General features: G+C 27.8%; 3 protein-coding genes across 4 annotated transcripts; all 3 read right to left on the bottom strand.

Moving 5' to 3' along the window:
* Nucleotides 1-1,810: 1,810 nt before the first annotated feature.
* On the bottom strand, nt 1,811-12,653 carry LOC113550527 (protein scarlet-like). Of its 2 annotated transcripts, XM_026952419.1 has the most exons (15): nt 12,344-12,653; nt 12,064-12,262; nt 10,672-10,720; nt 10,539-10,588; nt 10,122-10,255; nt 9,657-10,048; nt 9,430-9,589; nt 8,873-8,904; nt 8,708-8,813; nt 8,400-8,624; nt 8,214-8,337; nt 7,983-8,088; nt 7,815-7,915; nt 7,330-7,546; nt 1,811-2,690 (listed from the first exon to the last, which is right to left on the bottom strand). In XM_026952419.1, exons 1-14 carry the CDS (start codon nt 12,350-12,352, stop codon nt 7,371-7,373), a joined length of 1,863 nt encoding a protein of 620 aa, XP_026808220.1. In that variant the 5' UTR covers nt 12,353-12,653; the 3' UTR covers nt 1,811-2,690; nt 7,330-7,370. The 2 variants fall into 2 exon arrangements, with proteins under 2 accessions (XP_026808220.1, XP_026808219.1); XM_026952418.1 differs by lacking the exon at nt 1,811-2,690 and having other exon boundaries at nt 7,265-7,546; nt 12,344-12,652.
* Nucleotides 12,654-12,916: 263 nt separating this feature from the next.
* On the bottom strand, nt 12,917-16,001 carry LOC113550528 (transmembrane protein 115). The gene is made up of 3 exons (XM_026952421.1): nt 14,982-16,001; nt 14,752-14,928; nt 12,917-13,478 (listed from the first exon to the last, which is right to left on the bottom strand). The coding sequence occupies exons 1-3, from the start codon at nt 15,710-15,712 to the stop codon at nt 13,307-13,309; spliced, it is 1,080 nt and encodes a 359-aa protein (XP_026808222.1). The 5' UTR covers nt 15,713-16,001; the 3' UTR covers nt 12,917-13,306.
* Nucleotides 16,002-18,419: 2,418 nt separating this feature from the next.
* LOC113557692 (uncharacterized protein PFB0765w-like) lies at nt 18,420-21,011 on the bottom strand. The gene is made up of 2 exons (XM_026963275.1): nt 20,095-21,011; nt 18,420-18,447 (listed from the first exon to the last, which is right to left on the bottom strand). The coding sequence occupies exons 1-2, from the start codon at nt 21,009-21,011 to the stop codon at nt 18,420-18,422; spliced, it is 945 nt and encodes a 314-aa protein (XP_026819076.1).
* Between the last annotated feature and the right edge of the window lie 4,043 nt (nt 21,012-25,054).

Here is a 25,054-nt window from a genome sequence, read left to right as displayed (position 1 = left end):
ATTAGTTACTTTGAACATAATATTAAGTTATATAATATTGTATAACTATTATTGTTTTATTATTATGTTATTAAATATTTAAATGTACGTAATACTGTATTTTTATTTATACCTACTGAATTCTAAACATATTGAAATTTGATATTTATATAATTATTTTTTGCCTATTACCCCATTTCATTCTAGTTTATTTCTATTTTCTATGTATTATGTATAATACAGTATAACTTGCTGTTCATTTTTTAATTCAATAGGTAACCATATTTTATTCTCTAAAAATAGTATGTTATACTGTATACTCATGCTACACTTCTAATTGAATTATTCTAAAAAAAATTAACAACCCTGTAAACCAGAAGTTCCCAAATTTTTCATGGTACTGCCCATGATACAATACTTGTTATCCTGGTCCCTATGAATTTTTTTTTTTTTTTAACTAGTAAATCTACTCTATGCATATGTGATATGTCTTATGGCTATTTACTAATTTACCAATATTGGTTTTTATCTACAGTAGAATCCGCTTAATTGGGACACATTAGGCGGTGACCTATTTGCCCCCTTTATCCGACCGTCCTGATTAACCGAATAACTAATAAACCGATACATTCGTTCGGAACTATGCCAATCTGTCCCTATTAAGTGGTTGTCCACTTTATGTGGTGTCCCAAATATGCAGATTCTACTGTATATGATTTATTAGATTTACGTGTAAAAAATAAATCGTCGAACAGAAATAAAAAATGACGTTTGTTCATCCTGGGCGCAAGCTCGGGGTACCTATTTATCCTCGATGGTCGCTTCACATTAACGTTTGCTGCTTCGAGATCATGTAATCTTCATTATTTCAGGAGATATCGCAATTGGTAAATCCTCACGCCGGACACCCTTTATATCAGTGATTCTTAACCTTTTTTGGTTCAGCGCCCCTTTATTGTAACAACTAACTGCTAACGCCCCTCTCGTGCGAAATCAAATTTTCTTCTTATAAATATATACATATATTTATTTATTTATTCATCAGTATACTAAATTAAAGTAAAACTCTTATTTTAAGAAGATAGTAATGATTATATTTCACTCCACTAAACAAAACAATTTTACTTTACTATACAAAAATATTATTATAAAGTATTATTTTTAATCTCCGAGTTTGAAAAAGCTCAACGCCCCCATCAAAATTATCGCCCCCCGGAGAGACCGAATGCCTCCAAGGGGGCGATATCGTCCCGTTAAGAACCACTGCTTTATATGGACATATAATAAAGTAGGTCCTTTCTATTAAAGATGTCAGTATAATCCTGTCTACTGACCTTAAATTTACTGAACCTATATCGATTCATAAGCTATGCTTATTGCTTATATCAGTTATATCTATGGGGTTTGTTAGACGGCAGTGTTGAGACTTAAACAATATTATTTGCTTGAAAACCCTGCAGTATTGCCCACTCGTTCATTGAATTAAACGTTTCGTTTGATAACTTAAGGACTCGAACTTGGTTTGCACTCTCTTAAGTACGTCCAGACGTAAATTCAATGAAAAATGTTTTATTCGTAAATTATTAAACAGTAAAAAAAGTCGTGAAATACTTGAAAAAGTGGCATTTTCCTGATTTAATATTTGCTCTACGGCCGGTATTTTTCCGTTCGTAAATAAAGAAAATTCAACAGGCAACAGCCTTGCTTTTAACTTTTATTTTGAGAACGAATTTAAACTTCGGTGTTTGTGTCTAGGTTTTGAACAAATAGGTAACTGCAATGTAAGACTTTTAATTTTAATATTCTATAATAAATGTTCTTTTCTGTTGTAAATTTTGTATTATTTTATGTAATCTCTTTGCCCGAATGGCCGATGATTAATTAACTATAAATAAATAATTAAATATCTATTGTCAACCCTCACAGTGATGTATATAAAAATTAATTTCAGGGGGGGAGGGGGTTAAAACAAATTTCCGTTCTTAAATTCCAATTAATTATACAATCAAAATCAATGCCCGTACCAACCATACATTTCGAGCGGGGTTTAAACCCCTATCCTTCCCTATATACGCCACTGCTCCCTCCTCGTCGATAGTTATTAATTTAAAAACGACAAAAACATTGAGGAGGATATCGATACGCTTTAATAGTATTATCAGATGCGTAAAAATATTTATTTTTTGCATAAATAAACAATCGAATATGAAAGCTGTTAGGATAATATGCTAATAATATGACGTGTTAAGTGAACGTCATGTTTACTCTGCACGCTAATTTCTTGTAATTCGCCTTAAAATTATTTAGAAGAAAATATATATTCGTTGGGCTTCCTCTCACCAGTTGGCTTAAAGACAACGGACTTTAAAATCTCCGTTGTTATCGGGATCCAGTAATACACTTTGTCTACGGTTACTGCGAGTCCGAATCCTTTATAAGTTTTGGTTTACCCTGTGCCATCGAAAACAGCGGTGATGCTTCAAGAGAGAATGGTATCAAAATATGAATCCAGAGTTTTCGGCACTGATGACTTATGATAAGTGACCGTCGATGCAGCTCCAAATGTAGCTGGTTGACTGGTTAACTGTAACACCGGTTATCGGTGGATAAAATGTTAGTGGACCCGAAGTCTTGATGGTATCTAGCCAACTCCAACGCCCGGTACAAATGATTCAAGGCAATGATGCTTAAATTGTTCTTCATTACATCTCCTGCACACACAAACATACAAAAACACGTGTAATAAAAATAATATCGATTTTTCGTAAATATCATAAAGACATTTAATAAAAAATGTATTACTTTTTAGAATTTCATTCCAAGTCTTAAATGATCCATACTTGTGGGGCGTTGTAAGAGGGAGGCAAAGCAGGGCATTTGACCAAGGCCTCGCGCCTTTAATTACACCTATGTTACCAGTAGGTATAGGTTATAGCTATAGGTGACTATGATGGTTATTGGTTAGGTAAATAAGTTTTTCCCGGGGATACGTAAAAGGTAGCGCCGGCCCGGTATGAATCGTTATAATATTTTAATTGTACGTTTTTCTTATTTTACCTAAGCTAGTTCTGCGTCAAAAGTGTATTTTCTAATGAAGAAAAAACTAATAAAATAGTTAAAAATATTAATCTGTACGACTGTGCCTAATCTATATTTTAACTTGCAATTAAATTCTTTTTACTCAATTTGATGATTAATGAAAGATTATTCATCACCTATCTTGCAGCTAGTCAATTACGCAGGACCACAGATGCGGTACTTCATTAGTAAACGCGGCTATTATGGTGCCAGCCGTAGAAGTTAAGGCCCAATCACCGCCTCCCTCGTCGTCGTCAAAGCAGTCTATTCTGACGATACACATATGGAAAGCGAATTATTTCATAGTCGATTATTTTAATAAGCGTGACGCTCATCGAAACAGAAATTGAGAAATACAAACTACGACAGTTGATTTGTATAAAATGTACTCGTATGGTATAAATTATTAAGAATAAACGCGGATCTTTTTGGAAACGGACAAAAAGGTTTTTCCGACATTTAATTGGCTGCGTATACTTATACACCGTAGGCCCGTAGCATAAAATATTGTATTTATATTAATATAGCTATAATGTTAAATTCATTTTATTGAAAATTATGTTTAATGTAAAAAAACGTTTTTTGTTATGTAATTTAATTGGTTATTATTTTATGCATTATTATTAATTAGTTTTAAAATGCAATTGTAAAATTAATCTATATGGCTTGTGAAAACTGTGGCTATGTCAAATAGATACTTTTGGGTTTTTTTGTAATCGATTTAAAGAAACTTACAGTGAACCATGTATTGAATACTCAAACTTTTCGACAATGGGACAAAAAATGTTATGGAAAATAAATAGGTACTGTGATACCTTGCGAAATAAGATGTGTGATAAAGCTGACTGCGTATTTCACGTATTTGGTTTCAAAAGTTGTTATTGCTCAGAGTTTAGAAATACAAAATATTTATATTTTTGTCTAGTTCACTGTATTTTCGAATAGGGTTCAGTAGTTTAGTTATTTTGAATTCTCATTTAAATATTGCCATTTTCGCATAATAATTAAGATTGAACGTATTCCGAAGCAGCTTATACGAGTACCTACCAATATATAAAACAAACATATATAATGACACATTTTATGAACAAGAAACCAATTTTGATAATGAATCACTTGAAACGAAAAGAAAGAGTAATAATGTTATTTGGCTCTATAAGTTAATTCTTAAAACGGCCGTCTTGTGTTATTGGGTTAAATATACCTTTAAACATCTCTCGTGTTAATACACTGATGTGTCACAAACATTCTATACATCTACGACCTACCTATGCCAAAATTATAGTCACTTTGCTCCGATTAATCGAATGTTTACTACAGACATTTTTTTTTTTTATGATTAATCAACCCGGTTAAAATCTTTAAATCACGAATAGATAATTAATTATTTAAATTTTTAAATTTTATAATAATATTAACGAATAAGCTTATAATGTTGTATACATACGGGGGCGTATATTATTGATAAAAATAAAATATTATTATTTAATAACATTTGAAAATTAAATCGTCATGGAGTGTTCCATCATAGCGCCAATATAATAAATAATAATAATTATTAATTCATAAAATAATAATTAACAATAAAAAAAAGCATAAAAAAGTGTACATTATGTCCCTCTATAATAAGCATAGTTTGTTTTTGGAATGAATGAGTTCAAATAAAGACAAATAAAATATTAAATATAAATAACATTTTTTGAAAAAAATACAAAGATAATACCAAAAACTAGAAAACAAGTATCTCTGTATGCATGATACATAGGTCACGTAGATTATGTCTTATGACTACTGATTAATTTACCAATATTGGTTTTGATAATCGGTAAAAAAGTCCAGAGACAAAAAGTCCGTTTTAAAAAAATTTGGATTAAAAGTCCAGATTCAGTTTTTATAGTCCAACAAAAAGTCCAAAATATTTTATATAATTAATATTTATTTTAAAAATTTAAAAATGTTTGTAGACATTATATATTATACACATTATATCATTATATTTTTTTTCTATTTTCTTATTTTCATTTATAATTGTATAATTTATTATTATTTTTAATAGGTACATATACATCTATTTAAAAATATTAACATACAATCACACAATATCTTAGGAACAACAATATCAAAATGTATTTATAACTAAATACATTTCAACAAACAATAAATTTTATTTTATTTATAAACACGTCAACTAAACTAAAACTAAAATAAAAAATAGTATATATAAAAAAAATATATATAAATTTGTCATTACTATAGATACTTAACTATAGTGGATTTCCGTTATATCTGTGTTAGTTATACGAAAATATAATAATTTAATATATGTATAAACGTTTTTAAATTTTTAAATATTTAAAATAAATATTAATCAAATAAAATATTTTGCGTTTCTGGACATTTTGTCCAACTTTTTTTAAAATGGACTTTTCGTCCGTGATTCATTGGTTTTATCTATATATGATTTATTAGGTAGTAGGTGCCTACTTTTTTGTCACGTGTAAAAATAAATATTATACACGCATAATACGCGCTTGTCGCACCTGTATATTACATATCAGCAGATAGCAACCAGTTATATTATGTATATAATATAAGGTGTAATAAGACTATTTAAAAGGACGCCATACCCGCGTGTGTTGTCTCTGTCTTACTAACGTACATCATAACAAATTTTCGTTCATCAGAATATATTTTGTGATGTTAGCTTTAATATTAGAGTAAATTTACCTATTATCAAATTTAAAGGTAGGAATATTATCTAGACAATAAGACAACGACATAATTTTAATGATATTATTATTTTAAAATGAGTTATAGGCTATAGCTATGTAAAATATTACAGCTTAAAGTCAACTTTAAAATGATAATATCAATAAAATCTTATTTCATTATCTAGATAATATTCTTACCTTTAAATTTGATAATAGGTAAATTTACTCTAATATTAAAGCTAACATCACAAAATGTATTCTGCTGAGCAAAAATTTGTTATGATGTACATTAGTAAGACAGACAATAATGCGGGTGTAGCGTCCTCACAAACTTACATTACAAATGTTACTATATTTGTTAAATAATCCTGTTACACCCTATATAGTTATTGATTTTAAATTTCGGCAATTCGGCATTCGCACTATATATAATATTTTATATTTCTATAGGTACTAAGTACATATAATATTATTATGATACATAAGATCATAAGCACATTGTCATAAACCTACAGGTGGTTCATGACGTCATGCTATAACGATCTCCGTATCGTGTCATACAAATGTTTAAATTTAAAACAACATAAGAAATATACAATATTATACATGTCGAAATATTTCATTTTTGATGACCTGCATAGGTAAGGTATTAATATTTTTTTTATATATACCATTGTTCATAATTATCTTTGCAATACATTTTAACATTTTTCAAAACTTAATGCCAACTACCAAGAAAAAAACCACAATCCATTGTTTGGGAACCTTTGTACATACCCACCATTAGTATAGTATACCTACCACACAATATACATATTGATACACATATAATGAATTTAACTGAGAAATCAAAATCTAATAGAAATTAATAATTTTAGGATCTTGATCATATGCTAACAATCAATACAGGTAAAAAATAAATAAACCTACTAAATTATAAATTAATTTTAATAGAAATTAATATTAATCCTATTGTAATGTAATATCTATAGATTAAATGTATGATATAATTTACTAAGTAATTTTCCTCTATACCATAAACTATTCTAAAATTGCAAATTGTGGTAGTAAACTTTGATATATTAAAAAGTTTTTCAAAAAACAACATGAATATTTAATGAAAATTATTTTTTATAAATTTAATCGTAATATACTTAGACTATAACCGTATACACAATTGTATGACTTCTGAAATATTCAGTACTATATAGTTTTAAAACAATGTATTTATAATATTAATATATAATTATTTAACAAGAAAATAATGACTATAGGTTGTTAAATGTGAATAGATATGCATAGTTAATCTAAAAATACAGTTTTTAATATTATACTCATTTCAATTGTAATTTTGGATTGAGGTATCATATCATTCATATCTTATTAGTTATAATAATTATTAATTATTATTATATAAATATTGACATACATTTTACTTGATACAATATAATATATTATTGATATAAATTAATAATAAACAAATTTAAAGACAAGATGGTTTACAATTGTTCAATTATAATATAGTTAATTACAGTGATAAAAAAAAAATAATGACACTTACTATTCTTATTCTCGAAAATACTTATAAAATAATATATTATTTCAATAAGCTGGTTGTTTTTTCATTCGCTTAAGTACACCGAAATAACCACATATGTTTGCTAACAAACAAAATGTAAGCATTGTCATTATGTCAAAATACAAATCACTGCTTATAAAACCGTATTTATTTAAAACTGCTTTGCCGTTGTCCAAACAATTAGCAACATCAGTACATGCTATAAAAATTAAAAATAATTTAAATAGTAAGATTACCTGCATTTTCTCAATAATGGCATATTTACAGGAAAAGTGGTTGATTCCCACAATACCTACCCCCCTTTTTTAAATATTGTAATAGTTTATTAATGTGCATATAAAACTTCATGCATCACGCCTACTCGTAGTTATAATTAAATAAAAAAAATCATCATTAATAATGAATAATATGCTATGCCTCTGAAATACACCACTAGATCCCAGATAAATAATTAAATAAATGCTTACGTAATGATGTAATTCTCTCCCAAAATAGAGTAGACACTGTTTCACAACCAAGGAAAAATAATGACAGATATCTTAATGAGTACAACACTTTTGGTAATGACCTGATAACACATAACCATATTTAATAAACACTTAAATAAACTATAATATCTTATTATTACAATTTACCTGAATGATAGATAAGCACCACTAAGAGGCAATGCTAAGTACTCATAAACTGTTGAAAATACAACAGCTTCCTCTACACAACTAAAGTACGCTGACAACAAACTTCCTGAAATAATAATACTATTATAATTTTGTACACATAATATTATTGTGTTCCATAATTTATTATACATTAATCACTAATTTATTCAATGTTAAACAATAATTAAATAATTAATTTAATTTAATTACCATATGAAACAGATGCAAATGTGACTATCATGAATACAAATAATTGCATATAAACCCAATTGACACCAACAATCCAAAACACAACAATGCAGAAGACTATTGTCTTTACAAATGCCCAAATATACTGCAACATAAATACAATTTATCACAGTTAAAAACTCAATATAAGTTAATCATGTTGCTTACTAATATTATTAATTCAGACACATAGTATGCACTTAAGGAATATATTTTATTGCTGACTTCTCGATGGGCAACTGAAAATTTAATTTGATGTGTGGCGATGGCTGAATAACTGAACTGGAACACTGTGTTAATAACTAAGCATAACCAAAATCCTTGCCAATTTTGAACTGCTTTTGTATCAAATTGTAAGTTTGCATAAGGACTAGAAGTAATGATACCTAAAAACTATAATATGAATATAAATTGTTTTATTCATAAAAATTAAGCAGTATACTGTATTACTGTAAAAGTTAATATTTAAATTTTACCATTAATGTTCCAAACTCTAATAACTTTTCTTTGTAATTTCTTATGAAACATGTGATTGATCTATACAGCAGAAGCAACAATTGAGTTATCCAGCTAAGCTTTTGTCTAAGATCAAAAACAAATACATTAAAACCATTCACTAAAAATTTAAAACAGAGACTTACGTTTGTAAATGATGTCCATATTCTGACTGAACCTAAAGTTATAATATTTTATTATTGAATTCAATGTATTACTAGGACTCAGAAGTTGATGGGATATAAAAACATTAAATAGTGATAAAAAATATGTATTAGACCTAAAATACACACAAATTTTCTTAAAAAATGATTTAATGATCTAAGAGTTCAAAAATTGAAAAAAAATGTACCAAATATAAAAACCAGTATCCGAATACCTACTTGAGTATAAAGCTTATTAACTCAAGTTGTTAGATCTATGGTATTAAGTTTAAAATTTAAAAAAGACAAAATATTTTTATTTATAGTTTCACAAGGTATTGTATTTAAGTAATAATTTATACATTAGTGAATTTGCTCTCAGTTAATGGAAAATATATAAAATAACCCGGAAATCTAAGTAAAAATTAATTATTTAGATTTACTTGTTATTAAAACAGATTTCTAGCTAGAAAAACAGTCTAATTTGTATTCGAGAAAATGAATTAAAAAGTGATCAACTTCCGAAATCTATTTATTAAAAATAATTAATGTCAACATACATCCTTATTGAATGAATTAAATTTAATGTCCATTTGTGCTACATTTGAAGAAAGTTCACACATGTTATTGACATTATTTCTATCCAACACTCCATCTGAATTCAAAACTGATATAATAAAATCAGCTTTGTTATATGTAGCAGGACAAATATAACCATACCTATTAATCATTTAAGCTAATTATTTCATGTCAAATTAATTTTATAAATATTATTTTAAGATTATACTTTTGGAAAAAATTATTGACTAATGACACTGATCCTTGATAAGCTAACCGACCATTAGTTAAAAGTATGACTTCTTGAAATTGATCAAACAATCCAGATGCAGGCTGATGTATGGTGCATATGACAATTTTTCCACTTTGTGCTACTCTTCTTAATGTGTTTACTATATGTGCAGCAGAGTAACTATCTAATCCAGTAGTTATTTCATCACAAAATAGAATTGGTGGATCATTTATAAGTTGAACGGCCAGAGCTACTTTTTTTCGTTCTCCGCCAGATAGATAACACAACCGCGAGTTAAGAATTTTATTCAAACCTAAGTCGGCTGAAAGATAATTTATGCGTTCCTTGATTACTTTGTCAGTTGCGGCTCGGTCCATTTTTAATCTAGCCTGTAAAAATATTTTATATATTATTCCTATAGTGCATTAATATAAGTATAATAAATAAATAAAAAATACCCACCATTAACTTAAGTTCTTCCAAAACAGTTAATTGGACAAAACTTACATCTTCCTGAGCAACAAAACCAGATATTTTAATCATGATATCTTCGGATACTGAACGTCCATTTAATAAAAGTTCTCCATTAAAATTTCCTTTAATAATAATATTATAACATTTATAACAATATTGTGAAGTAATAGTAATTTGAATTACAGAATACAGATGATGTATAATTTAATTAAAAAGTATATTATAATAGGTATTAGCTATTATGCACCAAAAACTTTTTTTATATCTTGCTTTAGGCTTCAACATTTCTAGATAATGTTCTGGATTAAAAGTTTACATAGGTAATTAAACTGATATGTTCATGAATAATATCTATTGTTCTTGGATTTCAATTATTAGTTTTATTTTTCTCTTATATGGACCAACCTTTTGTTCGATGACTTATTGTAGACATTAGTGTAGTCTTTCCCGAACCACTAGATTAAAAAGAATACAATTTAATAAAAACCTGTGTTTATACATACTTAAGTGTTTAAAATTGTATTTAATAATTACCAACCTCGGACCCATAATTCCCAAAAGAGTGCCACATTCAACATTACCACTAACTGAAAATATTACATGAATATTTTATTAGTTATTGTCTAATTATAGTATAATATACTGCACATTATTATATTAAGTAACAATGTTAAAATATTAACTGTGATATTTTAAAAATATGCCTAGGTATCTAAATCTTTAATATTAAAGGACTAGATGGATAGATAATAGAACCATAATTTATTTGATAATCATTAGTGAATCATTGATTTTAAAGGTTAATTATTTAAATAAATGGTATTGCTGTTGCTTAATTAAAATTAATTATTTATTGTATGTCTAGTATTAAACTAAGAATCACTGAATTAGAGTGCTTTGATTTTAGTAAATTAATAGTTTAAATCAGAGGTTCCCAAACTTTTTTTCCTCATAGACCATGTGCCAATTTTTTCAATTTGTCTACAGCAGTTCTCAAACTGTTCAGCAGAGCCCTAGGGCTCTGCAAGAATAGTCAAGGAGCTCTACAGCTTCCTAAGAATATCCGTATTAATTAAATTCAAATTATTATTATATTTCTTAGTTATTGTTGTCTCAAATACATTTCTAATTTTTGGGACGCCATAAATTATTTTAAGAACATAAGGGCTCTGCAAACAAAAAGTTTGAGAACCGCTGTCGAAGACCCTTAAAATTGAATTTTTACAAATTCATCTAGGTGTTATTTTTATAGCTTTCACAGAGCTGCTCACTTGAATAGGCTTTATTTTTAAGTGCATTTTTTTTTTAATGAATAACATGTTAAGTTTATTTTTATTTATACCTTTATTTCTTTAATTTTTTTAATAATTAAAATGACAGGAAATGCAAATTAAATTAAATTTTAATACATACATTTTTTAACTTAATAACTCCTGTGGACCCCTATTTAAATTTTAATCCTCATTAACTCCCAATTTTCTTTTTCGTTGACATAGACCCCAGAATCTTTGGTTTGAATGAACATTTTTTCCATTAATAACCAGGAGACAGTTTCAAATAGTTAGTTTGAATATTGACCATTTAAAATTTTTCAGTTATGTTAGGAAAAGAATAAAACTATCATCTAGAAAAAAAAAATTTTCAACTCAACTAAAACTAGGTATTACTGTATTAGTTAAATCACGATATAATGGGTGTACAATAGGAAGATCTTTTTTAATGAAAAATTTTATCTTAAAAAACAGACAAGAGGTCAGTATTCTGTTTAGTACTATCTAAAAAATAAAAAGGTCTTAAAATAGCTTCAAATTAAAGATTTATAATATTTAAATATATTAATTATTTTATTTGTTAAAATGAAAATAAAATGATGTATGGTTAAGAATTTATTAGAAACAATATTGTTGAATGTGCAATTTTTCTATCTTACCATTGTTCAAAATTTGCTTTGTTACAACCTCACTACTACCAATCAGTTTAGGAATTTTTTTTATGACTGTTACACTTAATTGTTTCCATGACAGTACCAAATCCCGTTTAAATAATGGGGAAGAATTATCATCCTCTTCTTCGGCAGTGTTATTCCATGCCTTCCACATTTCATTGTATCTCAAATCCAACACTTTTTTCTGTACACAAAATTATCACATAAATTTATTGAAGTGATTAAATTAAAATCTATAGTTTAAAATTTAAAATTAACTACTCACAGTCGTCATGATGAAGCAAACAGCACTTACTAAAATCGGTAATATAGTACGAATAAATTACGTTTGTACTTTTTTGGTATATCGCTAAAACTTATCAGCCTGATGACCTCAGATTTTAATAGTGATCTTTAGGCTCATGGATGCTTATATTTCAAATTTTGAGCTCTTTTCATCTGTACATAACTGCTGTAATAGTACTGTTTGTCAGCGTGTTAACTTGACTTTTTTTTTGAAACTATATCTACATAGGTAGGTTTTACTTGTTAAGTTTGAAAACCATAATCATATTTCCAAAATACCCATAATTCCCAACATAAGTACACACTCTACATCATTACATTATGTACGTCAAGGAATTAGTAAACTATAGAATAACCTTTCACCTACAAAGATAACTCAATATTTTTATGCTAGTAATAAATTATAATTAGTTATTTTATTATCACAGGCTTATATAGACATTAAATATTATGTTATATTAATTATTAAAATGAGTTATTATACAAAACTCACAATATAAATAATTATAATGAAAACCTATAATCAGGTTTATACAACAGAAAATATATAATTATATAATCATTGGTATTTTTTTATTATACAAGATTACCTTGTCTTGTGAAACATCACAATACTGTTATCCAAGACTACTTATTTTATTTTTAACAAATTATACTTAGTTATTTGTATAGTGCTTTAATATGTAAATGATAATCAGTTATTAAAATACCCTAGTTTACCTATTTACAATATCAACAAATGTACAACAAATCAATAAATAATGTAAAAAATTAGATACTGGGTGTCTAGAACAAATAGAAAATGTTTTAAATATGCATATAAATAATGTAAAACGTTTCTATACTTTCTAGACCCTTGTATAGTTGTATAGTAGATTAAATTATGATTATGATAATGCACAAATACATTATTAAATATTATTCTTTGAATAATTCATCTATACTACGTTGTTTTGTTTGAAACCATATTTGTAGGTGATAGTTTTGATGTCTGTTCTGAATCTCCAATTGATATAACTACAGAGTCTCTTCTTTCAGATTCAATGTTATCCATTCTTGGTGCATCTTTATTAGTATCGACTAATCGGCTATTAAGAGCCTTTAAGGCTAACAACCTATAAAAACACAAACAATTTATAAAAAGGTAAGCTATAATTATAAGGTACACTATGATAACAATATTTAAGTACAAAAATTATTTATAAATCATATTAAACTTGGTATTGATATATTATCAATATCAATTTGATGTATTCAAATATTGAGTCAATATTACTTATAAGAAGCTGTAAATTCAAAATTTTGGTCGACACATATTATTCTTCATAATAATATATCCATCTCAAATTTAAACATTTATTGTTGCTTATTTTTCCATATTTTACAAACATTTTAGTAATTGCACATATTAAGGCCCTATGCATACCAAGTGACTGTCTTTCAATCTCTTGAATCTCAAGCCAGTAATGCAAAAAACTGTTTAATGACAATATGTGTAGTACTGGGAGTCATACATTTATCATTGGAAATCAGTTTCCAACTAGTGTCATATTTATGTTACTGGATTAAGAATCACATTGTAAAATAGCCAAATTATGTGCAGAACTTCATATGTCAACACATACTCTATGCTATTAAACAACCATGACAATTTAGAACTAATATTTATATAAAATATATATTATAAGAGTATAGGAACAATTTATAAGTGTTAAACTTTTTAATTGCCTAATTGCCTAATCTGCCTTGATAGTAGAACAATATTTAAATAAAAATAAAAAGCAAAAAAGTCACTGCTCTAAATCAGATGTTAAGTATACCTCATATCATTGAGAAGGTCACTGTTATATGAATATGTTAAATTTAAATTCAATATTAAATCATTGTATATTTTGAAAAATGATTCTGAACAGACAATCTGTCAATCTACATTTTTAAAAATATTTTATAATATATTTAGATTGCTATAAATAATAAAAAATACAGAATTATTTCTAAAAAATGATATTATATAATACAATATCATTCCACATAGTATGCAGATCAAAACATAATAAAATAGTAGATTTCAATTTCAAATAAAAACTTTAAAATTTTTATCAGATGGGATTATATAAATTGTTTTTAAAAATACAAACACTGTTTTGCTTTAATTTTTTTGTCGCTGTATGGACCAAGCCTTGTTTTCTGTTATTAACTTATAAATTATTACTGGTGTATATTAATTATAAAATCACATAGAGATATAAAATAACTAAAAATAATTTAAATAATTTATTAATAAAAAATAATTATTTTATTTTAATGTTATTCAAGTTAGGTACCTATAAAAAAATTGTATTTTTAGTTTAATTAAATAAAGTATAAAATTAATTAAGATTCACTTACTTTCTTCTGTCCATATCATGTGATCGAATACCAGGCAAGGCGACAGTAATACCGGTTGGCGCACTAGCAATATCAACTCTACGTACAGTTTTTCTGCATATACCAGCTTTTACAAAAATGCTGTATACTGAATTTGACAATACTGAAATTGGTGGTTGGACAATAACTGGGAAAAAACTATAAAAATATCAAGTTAAAAATGTACACAGGTAGATAATGTGGTATTTTACCTTGCAAAAGTAAAATTGTCAGCCATATCACCTCTTGTGCCATTTGTGTGTCTCTGATAAAACCTCAAGTACGTCCAACTCGTCAAAACTCCACTGATGACCATTGTTGGTTTGGTGCCATCGACAAAGCCGACGAACCAGAGGACGAGTGCAATGAATATCGTGAACAAAGGTACATTACGGTTGGTAATGCGACCAGCCGGCGTGTCCAGCACAGTGCTATCAGGCATGATCTGTTTGACGGCCACAGTCACACCAGCTAGGTATCCTGCCAAGCCGCGCACGTGTACAGAGAACAACAATTCTGGATCCCAGGTGCACATGTAAAGGATATAATAGAACACGGCGCATGACAACGCCACTCCTACATTGACGATGGCAAAGAACACGAGCACTTGCAGTTCACCCCACAGGGGTTCGATGAGTTTGCTGCACACCGCCACCATAGCAATGTCGAGCAGCACTTGCCACAGGTGTGTCTCGAAGAAACAGAACGTGAATGGTGTCCATAGCCAGAACGACGGCGGAAACAAGTAACCGGGTGTCACGCCGAACACCGTCGAGCTCTTGGACCAAAACGAGAAGAAATAGCACACAGACAACATGCACGATATGATTTTGATACACAGCCCCGTGTTGTTGAACAGCAGTTCGGTGTTTTGCTTGATGTGGGGTAAATTTTTACGTACTTTGTTTAAAACTGACATGGCGGTGTTGGCAGTGACACGCATAAGTTCCAAAAACAAATATCAATTCGTACACGCACGTACTTTCATCGTATAATATTAATCGAGTTCGGCGCTCCGCGACATTGCATGGTACACCATGACTACATTACTATAATACGTACCTGATATCAGAGAATTTATCAAAAAATAAAAATCGTAATGATAACAACATGTTTTTCTTACGGACGATCATATCTTGGTAATCCATCTGTAGTTATTTTGAAAATTCTCTTATCAGTCAACTCTGTACACTGATAAGCTTAAGTCTTATCATCACAAATTCACAATTAAAAATCATAGGCATGGTGCATGAACTTGGAGATCATAATAATATACAATAATAAACATTGTGTTTTATCTGAGGACGAACAATAAAGACTAGACCAAAATTATACGACCGCCTACTCGAAAAAAATGCCCCGTAACGAGTCGCACGATTAAACGGCCACAGGATTGCGCTACGGTCGCAAAAGTTGCTATCTTAACCCGCGTAATATAAGGATTATATTTCACTATTCGTGGTTTTAGCTCGTTTCGAAAAATATATGCATTATTTTGAACCGTGACCTATTATACATTTTATAGTTCGTAAAATTACAACGCGCTTCCCGCCGACGATCATACGTTTTTCCGCGGTGTGGCGGAGTGTCAAGCGCGTTTTGTTGGGCGTTGTGTTGCGCCCGATGCGAATAACGTTCGAGCTTGTCCCGCTCGGCCGAAGACATCGGGACAGGTCAACAACGGTGAAAGGACCGAGGGATACGAGAAAGCGCAGGACGCTATCCGGCGGTATGTCACCCGCTGTCCTGTCCAATGTTTCTTTTTTCTAAAATTTTTAGCTACTTTGACAACTTTTTTTATTTATATTTTTTTTTGTATTTGTAATTTCTAAATTAAGCCACTTTGACAGCTTTTTTCTCAAAACATTAATTATTTAATATTTTTTTTTTTTTTATTATTAAAGCCGGCGAAAAGTTTTTCTTAACACATTTAGTTGTTTAGTTGTTTTTTTTTATACTAAATTTTATGTCACATTAGGCCACCTGATTTCTTTCACGCAAATAATTATTCTATAATTTAAAATGTATTTTTCTGCGTGAGTCAGCAAGCAACATTTTTTTTTTATTTGTTAAACATGTTAATAAAATGTCTGTTATACAAAAAATTATTGTTTCTTCTTTTTTATATTGTCAAATATACAATATTTAAATGATGTTATCTAATTAACGAAACAATGAGTAATAAAATCGTTAATATATAATATTTAAATACAACAGAAGATTCGTTTGAATGTTTCAAGAAAGAGTTGAAACATCGTATACATATTCAATGCGGTGAATTACTAATAAAATATGTATTATGTGGAACATGAATGTCACTAATCAAATCTTACACAATATAATTAATAAAATAAATTCAAAATTGTATTTTACATAGCTATGTCGTAAAATCAATATTTTTTGAAAGCATTTTGGAGGAGGTTTGAACGTTGAACCCTCAAACCCTCCTGTATACAGTACACTTATTACTTGCCCGTACTGATACTATATTTTCTAAAATTGTCTTCAGCTACATGTTATATTGTAAATTGTAATCTGAACAAATTATATAACAAATTAATACAAGTACTGTACTAGGAAATCACTTTTTGCCGTGATGCGAATTTCGACAGTATTACAATTTTTGGTTGTTTTAGATAAATATATCCATACTGAGAAAAATGTAATAAATTTGTGTAGCGTATCACATAAATAGTGTCAACGAACTACACGTATGGCGTGTGAGTCAAGAATATAATTGTATACTTACATAAGTATAATATAGTTTTGAAATCATAAATATTGATTGAAATATTTATTCTTTGATGAGCTATATTTATTATTTTCCATGCAAATTTGAAAATATTTGAAAATTCACACTAGTTGTTATGAAAGTCTATTTAAATTAAATCAATAAACAAATAAATAAAACACTCTCACAATTAAATATATTAATTCAAATAAAAGTAAATACATATAAAGTTTAAAAGATTTCAAATTTGTGAACCCGAAATTAGTAGGTTCAACTTTATGAAGTTAATAATACTTGCATATTTTATGTAGAATATTAAAAATTATAATGTTTAATTGATTAAAATAAGTAAACTTCTTTTTGGAGGATAAAATGTTGCTACAAAAATTAGTTTTAGATTATGATTGTAAGATTCAACTGTTATATTTATGCCGAACTAAAAACCCCAAAATAAATTATGAGTTTGATAGATGGAACCTTTCAAAGAATAATGAAAAGAATAAAAAAAATAAATAATAATAAATATCCCAATGTATATTTATAGAAATCAAATATTAATAATCATTTATAGAGGTCAGCATTGGATGAGCAAAGAAAATTCTGATTTATTAGTGAATAAATTTCTTTCTATTTTAATATATTATTTTGCTAATACTCATCAATGGACTGACGAAAACAGTATAAATGTGAAAAACTGACGGTCGAACAAGTAAAAAGTAAATTTTAGATAAATATAACATACGGAAATTAGTTCTTAATTTTTTATGATGCTTTAAAAAAATTCTAAATTCTAAAGAGACAAGCGAAACATTTTATACACACCGGGAAATTAGAAACTCACCACAATATGACGCTAAAGCTTAAGTACATGCCAAAACGTATCCATTTACACTTATATGGTATGTGTGTATAATTTATATTAGCAATACTTGACCATAACAATAATACTGAAAAAATACATTAATAGGATAAAAGTAGTATGTTCTAAAGCACTATGATGATTCACAGTAATCAATTCTTACAATAAAACTCAAAATAACTGGAAATATTATACAATGTTAAAAATTATTGACAAAGCTAAAAAAAAAATTTCACCACGATAAGGTTTAATTTAAAAATATAGTGATTCCAAAATCATAAAAATATTTATTGAACACCACACCTCTCCTTATGAAAAATTAAAATCGAAAAAATATTCAATATTACTTATGAATTACGATAGTTATAATAATTCAATTACACAATATAATATATATGTATATTTTTGTTCGAATTTATATATTTTTTTGTGGGTTCTTTTTAAATTTATTTAAGATCTTTATAATAGTTAAAAAAAAACACATTAGTTTAAACCTTATGCAGCAGAATATAATAGTATTATATCTATATGCTGTTTTGTATAGTTACATTTTTAATCGTTCCTATAAACTATGGAACGAAGCTATGGAAAATACAATCATTTAAAAAAATTGGTAAAATATTTATAAATATATTTTAATAACTTATACCTCAAAATGGCTCAAATCAATTTTATTCTATGTTTATTGTAATCACGCAAAATAAGTACCACTATGTGTATTTTACATTTTTAAATACGGTCTGTCGGACGGAGCGATTTTATGATGCCATGTGTAAACACGATTTATTTTCCATTAAAAACTTTTAGACTACCAAAATTATTCTTTTTAAAGTACCAACCACATTTTTATACAATAAAAACGGTTTTTTTTATTGTGTATAGTCCTTTAATATATAATCATTGATTATATATAAAGTATATTATTTAATTATTATATATTAATATAGGTATAATCAATGATATAACATATTATAATACTAAATTAAATAATATTTTGACTTAACTACCATAAGTTTAAGTATTTTATCATAGATATTGTGCTAAATATAGCAATAGCCATCCATCTTAGTACAGGAATAATTGATAGGAGAAAATATAAAAATACTTATGAAATGCACACATATGTGTACGTGTATGAATGCGTAATTTTACGAGCTATATAATATATAATAGGTTACATTTCAAAATAATGCATACGTTTTCCGAAAACCACAAAAAACATGAATAATCCATGTACTACGCAGGTTAAAGTAGCAACCTTTGTGAGCTCAGCTCAGCTTGTGCCGTATAATCATGCGACTCAAAAACGGGTGAGATTAGTCTCCTTATTGTAGCCTTCATGACATGAACACTATAGAAAGAAGACGCCGAACCCAGCCCCTTAGATCATATACATATATAATAGTAACCTAACCGACTGTGTAGTCGGAGCGAAAAGTATAGTCCGGATTTATTGCATCCACTAGAATGCAAACCGGACAGTAATTATGTCATTTTTTACATATTGTAATGCATAGGAAATATTTTGGTTATTTATTATTATAATACAAATGGAGACATATTTTATGATTATGAATAATATTTTTAGACCAAATTGTCCTTTGAACTAATATAAGTTTCCAAGTTACTGCAACGAACATTTTAGTTTGAGAATATTATATAAGTAACCTCGTTTTTAATTTAAAAGTAAGATTTTATTTTATTAATTATACGATAAAAAAGACTTCTTTTTAACATCGTTTCCGGTGTTTTCGGAAATAATTCTAAATTTATAGACGTTACGCCGTCATTGTTGTCAACTTTTGTCTGGATGGAGATCAATTTATTTGGCAGTCTGGATACTGTTGGGTTTATTGTATTTTTCCAATTGTCCTGGTTGAATATGGAACAATATATAACCATTAATATTACGTATACCATTTTAATCATCTCCGACATATCATCAAACAGTTTTAGGGACCACATTTTTATCACAGGCAAAAATCGATTAAACATGTGCCTGATCTCTAATATGTTTTCTAATTTTATGTCCGGAATTTTAATTATTTCCGTTTCGATTGCTTTTGAAATTTGGGGTGTTATGCTATCTGTATCTGTCATGTTACTTTCATTGTCGTCGACGTCTGCACTATTATTGATGTCCGCAGAATTTGCTGCAGTATCTCTTAATACATTTTTGGACGCTTTCATTGTAATTAATCGTTTAATTTCTTCCTTTACGTCATTAATATCGTGATTTTCAAGTTTGTGTTCATCGCGAGGTATTGGTTTATATTTACCACGAGTAGTAATTGATTTTTCTAGCCATAAGATCGCGTTATTTAGTTCTACTTGTTCAACCTGATAAGTTTTATTGATTTTGTGTTTTAGTTGTTGTGTGTCCGTCAAACATTTTTGTAAACTATTTAACGTTTCTTCGAGTGGTATAAATTTTTTAATTTTATTAAGTTCGTCGATTAGTTTTTTTAACTTATCCTCAAGAGGCATACTTCCAAAGTATATTATTTCCGGTATACAGGTCTCCTCCGATTCGATTTTTATCACATTGTTAAGCTCTATCTTCAATTTTCGTTTCACCACAATGAAAATAATAAAAAGGAATGGCGCTAAGATTAAGCCATTTTTATAAAAATCTATTGTAAATAAAAACATTATTAACACGTATTTTCCGACTTCACTCAAATCAAAATATTATGTATGATTTATGAATTTTATTTTGAATAGTTTGTATATTATAATATACAATATTTTGCCCATTATAGGGATTAAGTACACTATATAATATATAGAAATAATATTGAATAAATAATAATGACATAACTATGACGATAAAACATTGTTGTTAAATTTCAGCTGATTAAAGAAGATTATGAATAAAGGTATCGAGTAAATTACAATAGTTATTATACCTATAATCATTATATTACACAACAAAAAAAAAACAACAACACCTGTTTATAAAATATTAATATTTTTTATAAAAATTGATCATCAAGTTATAGTGAGTAGTGACTAATGAGTTATTACTATATTCAATATTCGACATACGTATTATACTTTTATATCTAATATATATGTATATACAGAATATAATATTATATTTAGATTTTAGATTTTAGATATGTGAGGTTGGTAAATTAACTTGGCCTTTTAGTTCTACCAGTTAAAGTAAATCACTAAAAATTTTACTATTTTTTCACCAACAAATTACATCAGAATCATCTCAATATAAAAAAAAAGATCTAACGATAACAGTAAATTTAACATAAAAAATATGATTTGTTTAAGCAATTAATAAAAGAAGGGAAAAAAGTTAAACCTTAAAGGTTCTATTACTGAATGGTCTCTTTGGTCCTCATTACGTATTTTATTTCATTATTCTTGACTCTCTTCCATATATGTTACTTATTGTTTACTTATGTATAACAGATTTTAAATATATTTTAATTAAAAAAAGTAATCAAGTCTATGAAAATAAAAGTTGTGTTTATGCATTAAATTAAATTTAAAAAAATTGAATACAATACTGGTCCATGATGGTTCTATGAATTATTTAACAACTTATAAATAGCTTTTGTAAAACAGCTATTGCATCATTATTATCCACGCAGTATCGGATTTGATTTGTGTTCTGGAGGGAGGCAATATCCTTTTATTGCAAAATTCTTCTTTCAACTCTTTATCCATTTATGATGGTAACTTATGATGTCTAGACTCTAGGGGGGGGCATGGCTCCTATAAGCCCCCTAGACACCACGCCAGTACTATCCACGTATGTAAAATATTACATATATTGTAGATTGTAGAATTAAATAAATTTCATATAATTAAAATATTCAAAAATCAATGTAAAATAATTTTTTTTTATATATTTTTATCGGGAAATACCAAATTTCTATGCTTGTTAATATATATTATAAAAATATAATGTACAGCATACCTATATACTAGGATTAGGTATATATTAAGAAGCATATCAGTCGCCCGTGTATTGTGATTGGTATTCTGTATAAATGTATAATATACATTTAATATACAGACTATTGGAATATAAATATGTATGCAAACGAGTTTTTAAATGTATAAGCTGATGTATTACACGCCTGAATGCCTGATGTATACCATATTGTGTTTGAAAAGCATATTTGATATTCGTGATAATTTACATAAAAAAAAAATAAATGCGTTGTGACTAAAAACCGCATGAATCAAAATTCGATAAAATAATATGACTGTTATGAGTAATAAAAACCTCTAAATAGTCGATAGAAAGGTTAGTATACCTAACGCTAACTGTATTTTCCGTAATTGATTCGTCAAATATTAATTTAAATCCGTTTTAATATATCCCTACTATTATAATTATAATTATAAAAATACATTAGCTATAAACAGCATTTACATTGTTTTTAAAATAACTATTGGCTTATTTAGTTAATTATTTATTGATAGAATTAACAACTTGAAGTATTGCTCTTTCAGTATATAATATATAATAATATACATTAATAATCATTTTGCTGCATTTTTAACTATATTTTCCCATAAATTCTAGTATATACATATTATCACCTTTACTACAAATAAGAAACACAAAAATATTATTATCAATTTATACAATGCAATAGCTAGGTATACCTGAGCCTGAAGTAGTTAAGGTTCAATATACAATGGATACTGCGTCTATACAGTGGGTCATAATAGTCATATCATATTATAAACAACAATAATTGAATACAATTAAAGCTTACAGCATTTATAAATCGATAAATTACATTTTCTTAAATTTCTAAGTTTTTAATGTTTCAACGTAAAACGTTATAACATTTTTAAATATGATAAATAATGTAATAGCTACGTAATATAAATATAAATTTTATTTTCTAAATGTTTCTTAGAATACAATTTTTTTTTAAAGCTAGTACTGCATTATATGAATATGGTAAATACTAATTATTACTGTATACTTAGTACACTCAACCTGCATTTATAAAAATTTTATAAAATAAAAGTTGTAGGTATTCATAATATAATCACATAGGTTTTTGTAAATAGTAATATAACATATGATAAAAGAAAGTCCATCCATTGTAATGCAAATATAATAAATTAGCTTATGTATATAATTAATGTAAATGAAAATGTAAGCTAACGACTTTGTACATTTTGTTCAAAATAATAAAATAATAACAATAATAACATAGTGGCCTTGTCTTTGATTTTGATTTCGCTATACTCTCACGTTATTATTCAATTGTCAAAGTACACAACTTCTTAATCGAATTTATGTAAAATTACAAAATACTGTTGGTAGAAATGGGATAAAAATTATTCCTATAAAATTGAAAGGTGACACCATAGGTTATTAATCATAGACCTATCGCATTATGTATCTATAAAGTACTATTTTATTTTATATTATTAGTTTTTATGTTTATGGTTTAAACAGTCGAATTGTTAACTTTTAATTTTGCAACGATCCAGTCAATTAGATCTCTGACTACAGAGTTGACCTTGACCCGGGTGTTGTACCAGCAGCACGAGCATATTTAATAACCTTAGGGGCATAACTATAACGATTTTTGCTCGGTATTTTATTTGCACAGTCTGAGCATGCAGGCTGCTATAAATGGCGAGAGCAGCTAGTTGCAGTACCTATACTGTATATGTCCTAGCTATTTTGTATAATATGGATATTAAATATTTATACAGCATTTTATATATATATATATATATATGTACACTCTCCAGTCTCCGTTGAGACGTTGTATGTTGTACTTAATATTATAATATTACCATAGTTAATAGTTATACAGTACGTATATACACATTTATGATATACCTATACATATACTAAATATGTTAAATATATGTAATCAACTATATGTAGAGTAATCCAAATTTTGTTATATTGTGTTCAAGACATAATATGGGATTTTTATATAACATTCTATGTCATCCTCACCGCTTATTCTATATAATAATATATTCTGCTTATAGTTTTTTATTGGTGGTAACTCGAATTTGTTTGATTATCCTGCAGTATCCTGTATTCGTGTATATATTTATATGATGAACTTCAGAGTTAAGATAAATGATAAATCGACTGTTTATTGAATACAATAATATAACGTAGGTTATATAAACATATTTTAAGCTTGAGGATTCGTATATGCATAGCGACGTGGAGTTTGACCGGTTCTCAAGTAGGCTCAAGTATGTATACCTAGTACCTATCGATGTTGCGAGACTAATACGCTCTCGCAGCATAGGCTAAACAGCTAGTATACCCAGTGAACCAGGAACTGATTTTTAAATTTTTCATATGCGGTGGGGGAGGAAGGGGTGAACACAATATGAAGAGCATAGTCATGATTATATTAAATCAGACATCGACAGTGATGATATTGTCGCATAACGGACAATACGTGTACAATGCGTCCTAAATCTAAATGTTAAATATACGTTATGTATCCAAAAAACGTGTGATGTAAAAGTCTAAAAGTTTTAGTTTTAGCGATGGAGTGTAGTCAAAATTATACTAACACCCCGTCCGAATTACCTATAACCTATGTGTGGGGTTCAGTTATCCCCTTTGCCCCCTCTCCCTATTCGGCGCCACACTGAGCGTCTGAGCATACCTCATACCTGTTCAATTCTTAAATACGAGTAATTTTATATGAACATCAGAGTAT

Source organism: Rhopalosiphum maidis, chromosome 1 (assembly GCF_003676215.2).
Source record: "Rhopalosiphum maidis isolate BTI-1 chromosome 1, ASM367621v3, whole genome shotgun sequence".
NCBI lineage: Eukaryota > Metazoa > Arthropoda > Insecta > Hemiptera > Aphididae > Rhopalosiphum > Rhopalosiphum maidis.
The sequence above is the reverse complement of the archived record's forward strand: the minus strand, read 5'-3'. Positions and strand labels throughout refer to the sequence as shown.

Bases quoted from the DNA above. Each gene is read 5' to 3' on its own strand.
- LOC113550527 (XM_026952419.1), bottom strand. The intron at 10,049-10,121 runs GTGGGTATTTTT...ATATTTTTACAG, and splicing joins TGGAAGAACTTAAGTTAATG to GCTAGATTAAAAATGGACCG. The intron at 8,814-8,872 runs GTAAGTCTCTGT...TTTTGATCTTAG, and splicing joins TATGGACATCATTTACAAAC to ACAAAAGCTTAGCTGGATAA.
- LOC113550528 (XM_026952421.1), bottom strand. From the start codon at position 15,712: ATGCGTGTCACTGCCAACACCGCCATGTCAGTTTTAAACAAAGTACGT. The intron at 14,929-14,981 runs GTAAAATACCAC...ATATTTTTATAG, and splicing joins GACAATTTTACTTTTGCAAG to TTTTTTCCCAGTTATTGTCC. The intron at 13,479-14,751 runs GTAAGTGAATCT...GTGTTTTTATAG, and splicing joins CATGATATGGACAGAAGAAA to GTTGTTAGCCTTAAAGGCTC.
- LOC113557692 (XM_026963275.1), bottom strand. From the start codon at position 21,011: ATGTTTTTATTTACAATAGATTTTTATAAAAATGGCTTAATCTTAGCG. The intron at 18,448-20,094 runs GTTAAAAAGAAG...GTATTTTTTCAG, and splicing joins CCGAAAACACCGGAAACGAT to TATTATTGTTATGGTCAAGT.